Below are 16,339 nucleotides of genomic sequence, written 5' to 3' on the forward strand. Positions count from 1 at the left end.
AACGGCTGTTCCTGCGGTGCCCGGATTTCACTGCCTGTGTCTTTCCTCCCCCGTCTCCTAGGCAAGGCACGCCCAGCTACTCCAGCTATCACCCGGAGCCGACCTCCTACAAGTCCCGCAGGCATGAGAACAGCTACCCGGAGTCGTACTCCCGCCGGCACTACTCTTCCTCCTCCTCCTCCTCTTCCTCCACGGCTGCCACCACTGCCGCCTCCTCCTCGCACTACCGCCCCAATGACCCCCACTACTCACCCTACAACCAGCAGTTCGAGGGGGCGGGCGGGCGCTACCAGCGCCGCCACTCCTCCGAGGGACGCTCTGCCTCCCACCACTCCTCCTCTTCCTCCACCCACCGCTCCCACCAAAGAGAGGACTCCAGTTACCACTCCCGGCATCGGGAGCGTCCCCAGCGGGACGATCCCACCCCTGCTTCCTCCTCTTCCTCCTCCTCCTCCTCCTCTTCCTCTTCTTCCTCCTCCTCCTCCTCCTCTTCCTCCTCCTCCTCCGCTTCCACCACGGCAGCTGCTTACCCCGTGGCTCCAGCCACGCCGGACGGGACCCTCTTCCAGAACAGCCACAGCTTCGGCCAGCAAGGGGAGCCCTTCGCAGCCCCCGGTGCTATCTACCCTCCCTACCCGGCCCCCCCAGAGCCCTTCCCGCTACCCCCGGAGCCACACCCCTGTGATCAGGATTACCGGCTGCTGCCCACGGCCGAGACCTTCGCTGCCAACTCCCTGCCCCCCACGGAATTTCTGGCTCAGGAAAGCAAGGAAGAGCCCAGCCCTGCAGCTGCCAGCACCGAAGATCAGGCCCAGTCGCCAGCGCCCCAGGCTTCGCCGGCCCGTTTGGGCTCCCCGGCGCCGGAGACCACCAATGAGAGCGTCCCGTTTGCCCAGCACAGCAGCCTGGACTCGCGCATTGAGATGCTGCTGAAGGAGCAAAGATCCAAGTTCTCCTTCCTCAATTCAGACACGGAGGAAGAGGAGGAGGAAGGGGGCAAGGCGGGGGCCAAGGGGGCAGAACCGCATGGGCCCTGCACCCCGCCCCCACCCCTGCCCATCAGCTTTGAGGATGTGGTGCCAGCTCCGGACACCGGGGTAGAGTCGCCCAAGGCCAACGGGCAGGACAGGGTGAGATGCTGCTCCTGGGGTCAGGGAGAGGGGTGGGGTCTAGTGTGTTAGAGGGCGGGGGTGGGGCTGGGAGTCAGGATTCCTGGGTTCTATCAGCAGTTGTGGGAGGGGAGTGGGATCCAGTGAATTAGAGCAGGGGGGCTGGGAGCCAGGACTTGAGGGCATGATGTGGGTTTGGAGAGGGAGGGGAAGAGTTGGGATTGCTGGGGGAAGAGAAGGGTGGGATCGGAGGGTGGGGTGGGGATGGGAGTGCTGGGGGAGGGGGGTGGCAGGGTAGGACAGGGCCTGTTGCTGGAACAGCGGGGGCATGTCCTAACCCCGCCTCCTTCCCCAGGCCTCCCAGCAGTCATCGGGCGAGGACATGGAGATCTCGGAGGAGGAGGCGGAGGATGAGCCCACGGGGTCGGCGCCGGCCGATCCACACTTCCCGGTGTTGCCTGCAGGCCTTGGCCACCTCCCACTGGGTGTCTCGGCCTTTGCCCACCCGCCGGAGCCACCCTCTGCCTATCCACTGCAGCCCCTCATGTCAGTGTCCCTGCCCCACCTGACAGGCGAGGCCGACTACTCCCAGGCCCCGCCACCCCACCACCTGCAGGCGCCGGGCCTTCCGGACTACGGGGCGCAGGCAGGCGCGGCAGGCACAGGACCCGGGGCGGCTGCTCCCCCGCACATCTACGACTTCGTTAACTCCCTGGAGCTGATGAACCGGCTGGGCAACCAGTGGGGCGGGATGCCCATGTCCTTCCAGATGCAGACGCAGATGCTGAGCCGGCTGCACCAGCTGCGCCAAGGCAAGGGGCAGTACGAAGAGCCCTTCCCCTACCATCAGGAGGCAGCATTCGCCAGCCACCCACTCTACGGGCACTACCTGCTGGATCAGGACAGCCGCCACTTCCCGAGAGACCAGCTTTTCCTGCAGCAGCCGGCCAGCACCGAGGAGCCACCGCCCGGCTCGGAGCAGCCCCCGCCTCCGCCGCCCCCCTCACAGCCGCAGCGGCTGCTGGACTACCGGGCAGCGACGTGGGGCTACCAGGAGGAGGCGCCCTGCGACCCACATGCCTCCACCGTGGACAGTGTCCTGGCCACCCTAACGCAGGAGATGAAGAGCATCATGCAGCGTGACCTCAACCGCAAGATGGTGGAGAATGTGGCCTTCAGCACCTTCGACAAGTGGTGGGAGCGCAAGGAGCAGAAGGCCAAGGTGAGAGCATGGAAGCCTCCCTCTATTGGAGCTGTGGGGCCTCCCCAGCCTCCAACCCCTTGTGAATTGGAGCAGTGGGCACCCCCAACCTCCAGCCCCGGTATCTGCCCGTCCCCACCAACCCTCTGGGAATCAGAGCAGTGACCGTCTCTCCCACCCTACCGCCAGCCTGCTGGTGTTGGAGGAGTGAGCCCCTCCAACCCTGCAGCCATGGGCCCCTCCAGCCTTTTTAGCTCTTCCCCCCCCCCATGTCCAGACGCTGTGGGCATGTCCCCACCCGTCACTGCGTCAAGCCAGTGCTTAGCACTGTTCCTGACTCCGGTCCTGTCGAAAATGGGGGTGGGTTCCATTTGTCGGAGTGGGGGCTGGAAGTCAGGACATGCCTGGATTCTATTCCACCCTTGGGAGGGCAGTGGGATCTGGTGGGTTAGAGCCGGGAGTCAGAGTTGGGAGTCAGGACTCCTAGGTTCTCTCCCCAGTTCTGGGAAGGAAGTGGGGTCTAGTGGTTTAGAGCATGGGGGCTGGGAGCCAGGACTCCTGGGTTCAATGTGTGCTCCCCCAGCCTGTGCCGTTCCCAAGGCAGAACTCAGCGCCCCCCCGCGGCATGGGGCCTTGTGGTGGTGGCTCTCGGCAGAGTTACTAATAGGTTGTCCTCCCTTCAGCCTTTCCAGAACGCAGCCAAGCAACAGGCCAAGGAGGAGGAGAAGGAGAAAACCAAACTCAAAGATCCGGCCCTGCTGTCCTTGGTCGACTGGGCCAAGAGCGGTGGCACCGTGAGCCTCGAGGGCTTCAGCTTCGGAACCGGCCTCCGTGGGGCACTCAGGCTCCCGTCCTTCAAGGTAAATGCACCTGAACTGCCTGGGAATGGACATCGGGCCTTTCCCATTTGGGGGTTGCTGGTTCTCATCTGGTCCCAGGGCATGGGACTGGCTGGCTCAGGGGGGTGGGGAATGGACATGGGGCCTTTCCCCTTTGGGGGACTCTGGCTCTCATCTGGTCCCAGGGCAGGGGACTGGCTGGCTCAGGGGGGCGGGGAATGGACATGGGGCCTTTCCCCTTTGGGGGACTCTGGCTCTCATCTGGTCCCAGGGCGTGGGACTGGCTGGCTCAGGGGGGCGGGGAATGGACATGGGGCCTTTCCCCTTTGGGGGACTCAGGCTCTCATCTGGTCCCAGTGCGTGGGACTGGCTGGCTCAGGGGGGTGGGGAATGGACATGGGGCCTTTCCCCTCCAGAGGGCGCTGCTCTTAGCCTGTCAACTCCCCAAGCTGCTGCGGTCCCTGGCAGCCACTGTGCTCTTTGCAGGTGAAAAGGAAAGAGCCTTCTGAGATCTCGGAGAGCAGTGAAGAGACGCGACCCCGGCCTTCCACTCCCGCAGAGGAGGAGGAGGATGGTGAGCAGTCTCTTCCGAGGGGTGTCAGTGGGGCTGGGAGTTCAATCCCGGCTCTGGGAGGGGAGTGGCAGTTTAGTGGGTGAGAGCAGGGAGGCTGGGAACCAGGACTCCTGGGTTCTCCCCCCGGCTCTGGGACAGGAGTGGGGTCTTGTGGGTTACAGCAGAGGGGGCTTTGAGCCAGGACAGTTGGGTTCTATCCCTAGCACTGGGAGGAGAGTGGTCTGGTGGGTTAGAGTAGTCGGGGCTGGGAGCCAGGACTCCTGGGTTCTCTCCCCACCTCTGGGAGGGGAGTGGGGTCTAGTGGTTAAGAGTAGTCAGGGCTTGGAGCCAGGACAGTTGGGTTATATCCCTAGCACTGGGAGGAGTGTGGTCTGGTGGGTTAGAGTAGTGGGGGCTGGGAGCCAGGACTCCGGGGTTCTGTCCCTGGCGCTGGGAGGAGAGTAGTCAGGGCTTGGAGCCAGGACTCCTGGGATCTCTCCCCAGTTCTGGGAGGGGAGTGGACTCTAGTGGATTGGAGAAATGGCGGGGGGAGTGGGGGCGCAGGCTGGTTGGCAGCCAGGACTCCTGGGTTCATCTCCCTGCAAATGTTCCCTTTAAATCCCTGCCCTTGCCCCTCGCAGACAAGGAGGCTGCTCAAGGACCAAAGGGATCCAAGCGGGACGAAGAATGGATCAAGGGGCCGGGCAAGCGCCGGAAGCTCTTCTGCCTGGACAGCGAAGGGGAAGAGACGTCTGAAGAGTCATCCTCAGAGAAGGTGAGAGCAGCCACCGCTTCTAGCCCATTTCCAGCAGTCTGTCCCCGGCAGAGGTGGAGACACCCTGTCAGGGCCCATCTTCTGTGCATGCAATCCCTTCCCTGTCTGCCTGCCTCAGTTTCCCCTCCCCATTTGAAGACTCTATCTCCCAGGTAAGTTGAGGGTTGTTTGCCTGGGGATCAGGGAGAGCCCACAAAGGTAAAAGATTCTCTCAGCCTTTCGAGAACCCCAAGAGCTCTCTCCATGTACCCTATTTCATCCTTTCAAGGAGGAGGAAGAGGACGAGCAGGAGGAAGAGGAGGATGCAGCACACAGCGACAAGGAAGAGGAATCGGAAGGTAAAAGAACTGGGATGTTTCCCATTGTTGCCACTAGGGGGCGCCGTGCTGCAGGGAGCACAGTGGGAGCTCAGCAGGGGGCGCTCTCCGCTGGCAGTCAGGGCTGGCTCAGTGGGGCACTAGGGGGCGCTGTGCTGCAGGGAGCACAGGCAGGGCTCAGCAAGGGGCGCTCTCCCCTGGCAGTCAGGGCTGGCTCAGTGGGGCACTAGGGGGCGCCGTGCTGCAGGGAGCACAGTGGGAGCTCAGCAGGGGGCGCTCTCCGCTGGCAGTCAGGGCTGGCTCAGTGTGGCACTAGGGGGCGCCGTGCTGCAGGGAGCACGGTGGGGGCTCAGCAGGGGGCGCTCTCCGCTGGCAGTCAGGGCTGGCTCAGTGGGGCACTAGGGGGCGCTGTGCTGCAGGGAGCGGGGCAGGGCTCAGCAGGGGGCGCTCTCCCCTGGCAGTCAGGGCTGGCCCCGGTGCCCAGTATTACCAGCACATAAAGGCGGCAGGTGAGGCAGAAACCAGGCCTCTGACGTTCGATGGTTATCACAAGTCCTGGCTCCCCTCAGCAAGAGTCAGAGCATGAACCCCGGTGTTCTGGCCAGATCCCCTTACTGTGCTCTGGCTCCCTCCGTCCCCTCTGTGCATCCAGCCCAACCAGGACTCTCCATCGCTTCCCCCCGAAAGATTGAATGTTTGTGTGGGGCTGTTACCCATCTGCCCCTCAGTACTGGGCGAGCCGTTCCCAGGTGGTATCACTGTTCCCAGCTGCCCCGCCCCAGAGGTGGCTGCATCTCAGCAATAGATTGCTATACAGTGGGGACTGAGCTGCCCTTTGCTTTGACTAGAAGCGGCAGAGAGCGAGGACTCCTCTATATACTCCCTCTACGAGGAATCGGACGAGGACAGCGACAGTGCTTCGGACTCTGAGAGCAGCTCATCCTCTTCCTCCTCCTCCTCGGACGAAGCTGAGAGTGTGGAGGGGACAGCTGAGGACACCATGGATGAGTCCACCATGGACAGCTGCCCCGTGGAGCCAGCAGGGAAGGAGAGCAAAGCAGAGTCCTTGGTGGGCACGGAACTGGAGAAGGTCAAAGAGGCCGCGCTAGGTACGTAGCCAATTATGTCCATCACCTCAGGAAGGGCAGGATCGTCCCCAACTGTCTGTTCCCTGGCAGAGATGGAGACACCCCATCCAGGCCCATCCGCCCGTTCCCACCCGGGGCAGGGTCATCCCCAACCGTCTGCTCCCTGGCAGAGATGGAGACACCCCATCCAGGCCCATCCGCCCGTTCCCACCCGGGGCAGGGTCATCCCCAACCATCTGCTCCCTGGCAGAGATGGAGACACCCCATCCAGGCCCATCCGCCCGTTCCCACCCGGGGCAGGGTCATCCCCAACCGTCTGCTCCCTGGCAGAGATGGAGACACCCCATCTGCCCGTTCCCACCCGGGCAGGGTCATCCCCAACCGTCTGCTCCCTGGCAGAGATGGAGATGCCCCATCTGGGCCCATCTCGCCCGTTCCCACCCGGGCAGGGTCATCCCCAACCGTCCGCTCCCTGGCAGAGATGGAGACACCCCATCCAGGCCCATCCGCCCGTTCCCACCAGGGGCAGGGTCATCCCCAACCGTCTGCTCCCTGGCAGAGATGGAGACACCCCATCCAGGCCCATCTGCCCGTTCCCACCCGGGGCAGGGTCATCCCCAACCGTCTGCTCCCTGGCAGAGATGGAGACACCCCATCTGCCCGTTCCCACCCGGGCAGGGTCATCCCCAACCGTCTGCTCCCTGGCAGAGATGGAGATGCCCCATCTGGGCCCATCTCGCCCGTTCCCACCCGGGCAGGGTCATCCCCAACCGTCCGCTCCCTGGCAGAGATGGAGACACCCCATCCAGGCCCATCCGCCCGTTCCCACCAGGGGCAGGGTCATCCCCAACCGTCTGCTCGCTGGCAGAGATGGAGACCCCCCATCTGGGCCCATCTGCCCGTTCCCACCCGGGACAGGGTCATCCCCAACCGTCTGCTCGCTGGCAGAGATGGAGACACCCCATCTGGGCCCATCCGCCCGTTCCCACCAGGGGCAGGGTCATCCCCAACCGTCTGCTCGCTGGCAGAGATGGAGACACCCCATCCAGGCCCATCCGCCCGTTCCCACCAGGGGCAGGGTCATCCCCAACCGTCTGCTCGCTGGCAGAGATGGAGACACCCCATCCAGGCCCATCTGCCCGTTCCCACCCGGGACAGGGTCATCCCCAACCGTCTGCTCCCTGGCAGAGATGGAGACACCCCATCTGGGCCCATCCGCCCGTTCCCACCAGGGGCAGGGTCATCCCCAACCGTCTGCTCCCTGGCAGAGATGGAGATGACCGGTCTAGCAGGAGCGGAGGGTGAGAGTATGTTGTTGGAGATCGGGGATATCGTGCCGTGTGTCAGGACCCAAGGACGGCAGGATGGGGGCCATGTCGGGAAGGGGTTGAGCTGACAAAGGCTCTTCTGGCTGAGGCCTCTGGTGGGAGGCACTGAAGAGGGGCGCAATAGGGCCAGGCCAGGAGGCAGTGAGGGGCCCTGGGTTCCATCTCGGTGTGTGGTTGGGGGTCTCTAACCCCCTGTGATCTCCCCCCTCACAGAGCCCGCAGCGGAGCAGAAAGCCGCCCCCCCAGAGGAGCGTGAGGCTGAGCTGGCTCCCCGCCCCTCCTCGCCCATCCCCCTCCTGCCACCCCCCAAGAAGCGCCGGAAAACAGTCTCCTTCTCAGCCCCCAGCGAGGAGGAGGTGGCCAAGGCGGGGGCAGAGAAGGTGGCCGAAGCAGCCCCGTCCCCTCTTCCCCTTCCTCCCCTGCCCCCACCCCCTGCCGAGGAGCTAGCGCCTCCCGCAGTAGTGCCTGTGGAACCCGCCTCGCCGATGCCCCAAGTGCCCTTAGCGCAGGACACCCCCCGCCCTGCCACGCCGCCCCCTGCCCCCAAGCCTCCCTTCAGTGGGGGGCGTAAGCGGGAGCCCCCCAAAGCCAGCCAAAGAACCATCAGCAACCTGCCGGCCGACCACGCCTCGCTGGTGAAGTGCTGGGCCGAGGAACCGTCTGCCGGCAGCGGACGCCGTCGCTCCCGTTCCCGCTCCTCAGAGCCCCCACGCCCCCTAGCCAGCGGGGAGGCTGAGCGGCTGCGGCTACGGGAGCAGCTGGGCGCCTCGTCCCTCCTGGAGCTGGCCAACCAGCCTGAGGCGGGTGGCGTGGACCTAGCCGTGCTGGCAGACATCGCCCTGAAGATGCCCATTGGCCGCGCCAAAGAGGAGGCCGAGGATTCGGAGGGCACAGAGACATCAGATGAGGCGGAGGAGCAGTCGCCCCCCCGTGCCCTGCCTGCACCCCGAGACAACAGCATCCTCCTGGAGCACAACTACGCCATGGCTGTGAAAGCGGCGCCGCCAGCTCCCCGGAGAGCAGCCAAGGCCGAGGAGGAGGCCCAGGGCCCAGCTGAGCTGCTGCGGGTGGATCTCTTTGGCGGGCACGTCGGGGAGGTGCTGGAGGCGCCGGAGGAGGTGGTGGCGGAGGCCAGCGAGGCCAAGGCTGAGCCAGAGGTGGGCGCCCTCCTGGCACTGGCTGGGGAGGAGCGGGCCAGGAGGAAGCGACACCGAGACGCAGAGGAGGCACCGGACTCCCCGGCCTCGGAGCCCTGCCCCTCGGAGAGCGAGGAGGAGGAGGAGGAGAGCGAAGACGCTGATGCCGGTGAGACGCGCCGGCGGACGCTGCGCTCCCACTCGCACAAGCCCTGGCCCCAGCCCCTCCCCTCCTTTGAGACCCGCAGCGAGTTCGAGCAGATGACCATCCTCTACGACATCTGGAACTCGGGCCTGGACGTGGAGGACATGCACTACCTGAAACTCACCTACGAGCGCCTGCTGCAGGAGGACAACAGCACCGACTGGCTCAACGACACCCACTGGGTGCACCACACCAATATCCTTACTGTGGAGTCTCTGGGGGGTGTTGGCTCCCATCCCACCCCAGGGCAGGCCGGGGGGCTGGCAACGGGACATGGGATCTTTCCCGTCTAGGGGGTGCTGGCTCCCATCCCATCCAGGAGGGGCTGGCTAGTTCAGAGGTGGGGAAGGTGAGAGGGGGCCTTTCCTGTCTAGGGAGCATTGGCTCCAATCTGGCCTCAGGTGAGGGACCTGCTGGCTCAGGGAGTGAGAAACGGGACACAGGACCTTTACCCTCTAGGGGGCACTGGCTCCCATAAGGCCCCAGAGGTTTAGTAGTCAGCTGGATGGCTGGTGTCCTATAGAACATGAGAGTGTGGGATCTGTACCCCGTGGCCTGAGCCGTGGGCATCCCTGTCTGCCCCTGCTGGCACAGCCTGATGCAAGTGGGCCCCCTGGCTGCCAGCCCTAGAGAGGCTGAAAGGCCCATGGATCCTGTCCCCTGGAGGGGATGAGGGATCTGGGCACGTTGATCTCTTCCAGCTGTCCTTTTCCTTAACCCCTGCCCCCACTCACCAACATCGCCAACCCCAAGCGGAAGCGGAAGTCGTCGGACCTGCGGGAACACCAAACTGGCTGTGCCCGCAGCGAAGGCTACTACCCCATCAGCAAAAAGGAGAAGGACAAATATCTCGACGTGTGTCCTGTGACGGCACAGGAGCTGGAGGTGATGGACACCCAGGTATCAGGAGCGTCCCTGGCAGAGATGGAGACGCCCCGGGGGGCCCATCTCACCATCCCCACTTGAGGCAGGATTGTCTCTGACTGCCTGTTCCCCTGGCAGAAATGGAGACGCCCCAGTTGGGACCATCTCGCCTGTCCCCACCCAGGGCAGGTCGTCCCCAACAGCCTGTTCCCCTGGCGGAGATGGAGACGCCCCAGCTGGGCCAGTCTGTCCGGGGGGCAGGATTGTCACCTGGCAGAGGTGGAGCTGCCCCAGCCAGGCCCATCTTGCCTGTCCCCACCCAGGGCTGAATCATCCCCAGCCACCTGGCCCCCTTGCAGACATGGAGAGTGGGTGGGGGCATTTCAGTGGTTGGTGCTGTGATCCCTTTTGGGGGGACAGATGCTCTAACCCCCTCTCCCGCCGTCTCCCAGGGCACCAACCGCATCCTTTCGGAGCGGAGGTCGGAGCAGCGGCGCCTGCTCAGCGCCATCGGCTCCTCCGCCATCCTGGACAGCGACTTGCTGAAACTCAATCAGCTCAAGGTACATGCTCAGCGCTGCGCCTCCTCGGTGGGGCAGGACCGGCTTCCCTGGCTATAGAGGGGCACGCAATGTCCTGGGAGGCACTAGGGGGCGCTGTGCTGCAGGGTGCGGGGCAGGAGCTCGGTGCAGGGACACGACTGCCCCCTGAGACCAGTGTGTCCCGGTCACACCAGTACTGTAACCCTCCTGTCCCTCCTCACTCCAGTTCCGTAAGAAGAAGCTGCGGTTTGGCCGGAGCCGTATCCATGAGTGGGGCCTGTTCGCCATGGAGCCGATCGCTGCCGATGAGATGGTGATTGAGTATGTGGGGCAGAACATCCGGCAGGTGAGTCCGGGGGTGTGGCAGTGGCACTGCTCTATTGGTGCGCGTGTGTGTGTGTGTGTGTGTGTGTGTGTGCGCGTGTGTGTGTGTGTGAGAGAGAGAGAGAAATGGACAAGGGTCAGTCCCCCAGTTGCCCTACCCCACAGGTGGTTGCATCTCAGCACCGGGTGAGCCATCTGTGTGCAGTGTCACTGTGCGGCTGTTCTCCAGCTGCCCCTCCCCAGCGTTGGCTGCAATTCAGTGCCAGGCGAGCCGTTGGGGTGCAGCTGTTCCCATGGGGCAGTGTGTGGCCCAGGCTCTCGGAGTCTTCACCGCTCTCCCCCTGCCTGCAGGTGGTGGCCGACATGCGGGAGAAGCGCTACGTGCAGGAGGGCATTGGCAGCAGCTACCTGTTCCGCGTCGACCACGACACCATCATCGACGCCACCAAGTGCGGCAACCTGGCCCGCTTCATCAACCACTGCTGCACGGTGAGGGGGCGGGGCTGCTGGCTTCTCGCCCTGGGGGGGTGCCTGTGGGCTCAAGGAGGGGGACAGAGCTGCTGACTTCTCGCCCTGGGGGGGTGCCTGTGGGCTCAGGGAGGGGCCTCGGCGCCTGTTGAGTTGGGATGAGGGCATCTGTGCTACCGGCTGTTCCTTATCCCCTCCCGCTACAGCCAGGCCCGGATCAGGTGGCTTCATGAGAGTCTGTGTACGCAGCGCACTGGGTAGGGGTCGGAGCCGCTGGGCTCCTCTGTCCATAGATCTGTTCATCCATCCACCCAGGCTCTGTCTGCTTCCACCCGTCCCTCCCTCCCAGCTCTGTGTCCTTCCGTCCCTCCCTCCGTCAGAGCTTTGTCCTTTTCTGTTCGTCCCTCGCTCGTCTCCAAGCGTGGTCTGTCAGTCTGGGCCACCCAGCTTATATGGCCCCGCTTTACAGCGGGGGAAGCCACGGCCCAGCGACTCCGTGTTCACGCAGGGAGTTAGTGGCAGAGCCAGGATTGAGCCCCAATCTCCTGGGTCCCTCCCCACCGTAGCTTGTGTACTTACGAGAGCAGGGCTCGAGGGCACTGCGGGTGGGCTCTCCATATAACCCCAGGAGGGCCCATCCAACTGGGGGGAGTTAAGGGGGTGGATAACGTGGCTGTCGCTCACCCCACTCCCTGTATCCCTCAGCCCAACTGCTACGCCAAAGTGATCACCATAGAGGCTCAGAAGAAGATCGTCATCTATTCCAAGCAGCCCATCAGCGTCAACGAGGAGATCACCTACGACTACAAGTTCCCCATCGAGGAGAACAAGATTCCCTGCCTGTGCGGCACAGAGAACTGCCGCGGCACCCTGAACTGAGAGCCGTATTTATTGTGTTCCCTGCCCCATCCTCCGGCGCCTTAAGAGCTCCACGTGGCCTGGTAATGGGGCCCGCGGCCAGTCGGTTCTCTGCCAGGATCCGCCCTCCTCCCGGGGAAGCCAGGTCCGGATTCAGGTTGCCTTTAGTGACCCCCGCCCCTTGCAGATTGGCTCCAGAGCCAGCGGTCACAACGTTTCGGCATGAGCTGAGTTGGAAGCAGCTTTGCCCAGGCAAGACTCGTTCCTTCCCCGCCCATGACTCCCAGCATGCAGCTCTGCTTAGGACCAGGGCGCTTGACCCAAATCCCCAGGATGCTTTGGGGGCAGCGGAGCAGAGTGCATGCTGGGAGCGGAGCTACCCTCTTTCCATCACAGTTGGGAGTTTTGCTTTGCATTTATATTCCCTGCCTCTGAAGAGGAATTCGGGTCCTTGCCTGCAGGACCCCTCCCTTCTCCCCTGTCCTCCTGCTTGATGGACACCTGTCGCCACCCAGTTGTCAGGGGAAGGGAGCTGAGCATGGTGGGAAATGCCATGGTCTTGCCATTGGCGTGACCATAGTACGCAAGCAGCCGAAAGCACCAGTAATGTATCTAATCACCCAGGGGTCGGAGTCCAAAACATTAGAGCCTGAAGCAGACTCTTCCTGTCCCTGCTGCTCTTCGCACCCGCACCAGGTAGTTCCCGAGCGCCCTCTACGGCGGGGGAGGATCTGTTTAGCATGGTCGGGTTTTTACTGTTCTGTTCCCCCTCTCATCAGTTTTGTAACAGGTGCCACTCCTGATTCACTCCACTATGAACACAGCCTCCACCCTTTGATTACAGTGCCTCGCAAAGTCCCGCACCCCTTTAGCATTAATGCCCTGATATTTCTGTGGAGAAATCTTTCCCTCTGGACAAAACAAAACTACCCAGTCCCCTCTCAAATATAACAGAACCAATCAGATCACTTCATCTCCGTATCCTGCTGCCAATCAGTGTGTGCCCCTCCCTCCCCCCCGACATATTAAAAAATAAAATAAAAACACAAGTAGATAATAATAAAGGGGCTGGATTCTCCTCTCGCTCACCCTGGTGTCGCTCGGGCAGAACGTATCTCCAGCGTAAGCCGAGACCAGAATCAAGACCCCCTGTTAATTTTTCTTTAGGAGAAGAAAGTTGTGTATATATTCCAGATGGACTGGCTGTTTCTTGTAGAAACACACAAAAGTTATTGGTATGTAAATATTCTTTTTATTATTTTTTCCCCTCTTCCGACTAAAAAAGAAAAAAATGGTTGTAAATAACAGCTATCTTTTTTTCCCCTCGCCCCAATTTAATTTCCTTCGATGCGAAGTTTGCTTTATTATCCCTGGGGTGAAAACAGAAAGCCCTTTATGGATGGGCACTGGAGAAAATATAGTTTGAGTTGCTTTTTTTAACGGGAGTCGGTTCTGAAAGACGGGAAAACAGGAAATCTGGCTTGTGGATATGGTGCCAATCTTGCCCCAACTTTTGTGGTGGTGTTTGTGAGTCTCAACCGGACGCTGGTTGGGATGGTGGCTTTGTTTTCAAAAGATGAACGTTCCTCCCCGGTGGATTTTGTCAAGGTGGCTGGACTGTCTGGGGTCCAATCTATGAGATGTTGATTTGCCTTCAACTGTGTTTTGATGGGATTTTGTTTGGGAAGGCAGTTAAATTCCTGTCCCTGTTTCTGAGCTTTGGGCTCTTCTGTGCTAAAGCGTAAATCACCAGATCTTGTTTGTTGTTGCATCTGCCTTTTCGAGGTTTGGATTATCCACACCTACACTTCCATTCCCAAATTCTCTTCTCGTTTAGTTTTGCGTTCACCTCAGATTATCCATGTATCCATCCGCAAATTCTCTTCTCTCATCCACAGGGCCGATCTAGATGCCAATACATTGCCCTTCCTATACGGGACTCCGAGATGTAAAGCCAGAGCTGAGATCGACAACCAAATTGTCACCCTTAGCGCTGTTCTCCTTTGCCAGCCAAGTATCCGCTTTTCCAAAATGGCTAGTGATTTTTGGGGTGGCTAGCTCGAGATTCCACACAAATAGCTGGCTTCCAGGGGGCAGATAGTTACCATTTCCTGAAAGTCAGGCCCCTTTCAGGTGTCCGTGTGGGCACCCCAGAAATAGCCGTGTCTGAAGAATCAAGGTTGTTCTTTCCTCAAGTCTGCTTCAAAAGCTTTTTGTCTTGAGCTCAAATCTTTCTCCTGATGACCGTCAGAAGAAGGCCTCAACATCTCATGAGATTGAACCGCTGAACCTTGGCTGTTGGAAACCTTCCTGGCTTTGATTGGAAACTGCTTTGCCTCTGCCATCATGTCACCATGCTGGGAAAACACAGCTGTCAGCGGCTGTCTCTGTCCCCCGGAGAGTTTTTAGCAAATGAAATTGAACTGGGTAACGGTTCATCTGAGATGGGCAGTGGGAGAATCTTGGAGTAAATCCAGAGTGACTCCACTGAGTTCTGCAGGGCTATGGCCAAATTCGGATCCCAGTTACACCAGTCTGAACCTGGAGAGACTCCATTAAAGTCACTCCAGATTTCCTCTGGTGTAACCAACTTTTGTTGGAATCAGTGAAATCAATTGCAGATTCACACTGGCATCAACAGGTTCACTCTGGATTTACTCCTGGAGCAGAATCTGCCCCTTCCTGTAAAGTGACATTTGTGACCGATTTATTGCTTGCTGAATCGTAACTGAGTGTGTCTCTTGTCCAAACTCCGCCCCGTGCACGGTGAAGACATCTAAACCTGCCGTCCCCCCTGCAACTCGCTAGATAGAAATACACCAGCCATGGGCTATAGACTCGAACCTCTTAACCCACTGAAACTGGCAGTTTCCTCTGTGTATTATTTAATTCAACTTTAATACAGTGCACAACTTTTCCTCCCAATGAGATCATCTTGGACATCAATTTTCCCTCTTGGGCGTGTAGGAGACTAGAAGGAAAGGCTTGTTTTTAAAACGTTACACTCAAGCGCCAATGAAACTCATGTCTCTGATGTGTCCCCTCTTTCGAGCGGGCTCTAAGCTAGGAAGCAATCGCTGTAACGCCTGCGATACGGGGCATTTAACATGTGCCTAACAACTCAGAACTCCCCCAATTTGAAGCTGGTTTACCGATTTTTAAACCCACCAGCCCCTTGTTTTTTTTTTTTTTTTAACCGTTTCTGTCTGCAATGGGTTTGGAACTTGCCTCATTTTCTCAGCATTGATTTTAATCTCTGGGCTCGCTTCTAGCTTTTGGTGTCGGAGCAAATGTTTTTGCCACTCCGGCTCCGCACAGGTGTGGGGAGAATGGGGACCTCCTGTCAGCTCAGAAAGCAAGATTTCAGGCCCTTGCTCTGGAATATGCATATTAGCCAAGGCTTTTAGGCTAGTCTCTCAAGCTTTTCAAAGCCCCCGTGGTCACTTAGAGACGCACAGGTCCAGATCCTCGACAGTATATAGACGTCTGACTCCGTTGACTTCGGTGGGTGTGGGCCACAGCTCCTGTTTCTCGTTGGATCTCGGCGATCCCTGCATCTCTCCAAAGCAGACCACGAGATTGAGCTTCAGTGATAAATGGGAGTCGGGTTTCTAAATGGCCCTGGTTGGAAAGACAACCCGGCACTGAGGAGTCGGCTTTTGAAAAATCACAGCTTCACCTTTTGCTCCACAGCTCATCCAGGAGGGAGAAAATCAATTTCAAAGCCCATCTACTGTGGGGAATATCTGTCCTGGTGGCTGCCCATTCAGATCTCTGCCAGGCGTGAATCACCCTGTCATCTGACCCCACCAACTGATCTTTTTTTCTTTTTGTTTAGTCAACACCTCTTCTTGATTTAATTCCAAAGCCACAAACTCTTCCCCTCTTAACTCCCCAGCCACCCCCCATGAATGGAAAGCGATGCCAGCCCATCTGACGGACTTTGATTTAAGAGTCAACCAGGCCTGTGTCTTGTCTGCATCCCGACGTGTCTCAGACCTCGTCCGTTTCCATTGAAACTCACCAACCTTAGGTTCAGCAATCGCATTAAGTAGGTCTCTTAAACAGACGCCTGTCGTCTGAGTTTTCCTTCCCTTCTGCCTTTGAGGGTTTGGATCTCTTGGGTATGGGAGGCTTTGGGAGCTCTCTTCTCCCGTCTCAGCTGAACCGTCGCTTTCTTGGAAGGAAACCCCAAAGAAGGAATCCTGCTCCAGGTGGGGGCACAGAGAGTAGCCAGAACTAGACATGGACGCAAAGCAGTTTCCAATTATCTCTGTCCAAGCGCCTGAGCCGAGAGAAACCAGATCAGAAACTCAGATGGGAGAAAAGATCACCCCCTACCTCGGTGTCAGACAAAACCCCCCTCAGAACCAACTCCCAGAGCTCTAGGGTAGGTCAAAAAACACCCCCCAAAAGTTGCCCCTCTCTCCGTGTGTGTGTTGTCAAAGATCTCTCCAGCTGGGGGAGCTGAGCGGCTCAGAGAGTGAAGAAAACAGACACATTCCCCTACCCCTTCTTCACCAAAGTACGAGCGACCTCTCTCCGCTCTCTCTTTAATTTGCTGTCCTCGGTTTCCTACTGTACATATGTTAATACGTTGTGGATTCAATACTTGGTGCCAGACAAGCACATTTTTATAAATGTCATTAAACTTTTATTGTAAAAAAAAAAAAAAAAAAAAAAAAAAAAATACAGACACCCAAACGGGGGTTATTTATATTTGTTCTTATCC

At 59.6% G+C, this 16,339-nt stretch overlaps 1 protein-coding gene across 4 annotated transcripts in view; it reads left to right on the top strand.

Moving 5' to 3' along the window:
• Positions 1-16,333, top strand: part of SETD1A (SET domain containing 1A, histone lysine methyltransferase) — a 38,001-nt gene extending 21,668 nt beyond the window's left edge. For 3 of the 4 annotated variants that reach the window (XM_065594151.1, XM_065594152.1, XM_024100683.3), the window contains exons 8-20: positions 62-1,130; positions 1,465-2,331; positions 2,994-3,170; positions 3,636-3,723; positions 4,344-4,477; positions 4,746-4,815; positions 5,643-5,903; positions 7,424-8,746; positions 9,282-9,451; positions 9,868-9,978; positions 10,184-10,303; positions 10,633-10,770; positions 11,455-16,333. In XM_065594151.1, the coding sequence (XP_065450223.1) occupies positions 62-1,130; positions 1,465-2,331; positions 2,994-3,170; positions 3,636-3,723; positions 4,344-4,477; positions 4,746-4,815; positions 5,643-5,903; positions 7,424-8,746; positions 9,282-9,451; positions 9,868-9,978; positions 10,184-10,303; positions 10,633-10,770; positions 11,455-11,628 (4,702 nt within the window). In that variant the 3' untranslated portion in view covers positions 11,629-16,333. The remainder of the gene's footprint in view (positions 1-61; positions 1,131-1,464; positions 2,332-2,993; positions 3,171-3,635; positions 3,724-4,343; positions 4,478-4,745; positions 4,816-5,642; positions 5,904-7,423; positions 8,747-9,281; positions 9,452-9,867; positions 9,979-10,183; positions 10,304-10,632; positions 10,771-11,454) is intronic. The other variant, XR_002888022.3, reaches the window with a different exon arrangement.
• Positions 16,334-16,339: the final 6 nt, after the last annotated feature.

This window comes from Chrysemys picta, chromosome 4 (genome assembly GCF_011386835.1).
Source record: "Chrysemys picta bellii isolate R12L10 chromosome 4, ASM1138683v2, whole genome shotgun sequence".
Taxonomy (NCBI): domain Eukaryota; kingdom Metazoa; phylum Chordata; order Testudines; family Emydidae; genus Chrysemys; species Chrysemys picta.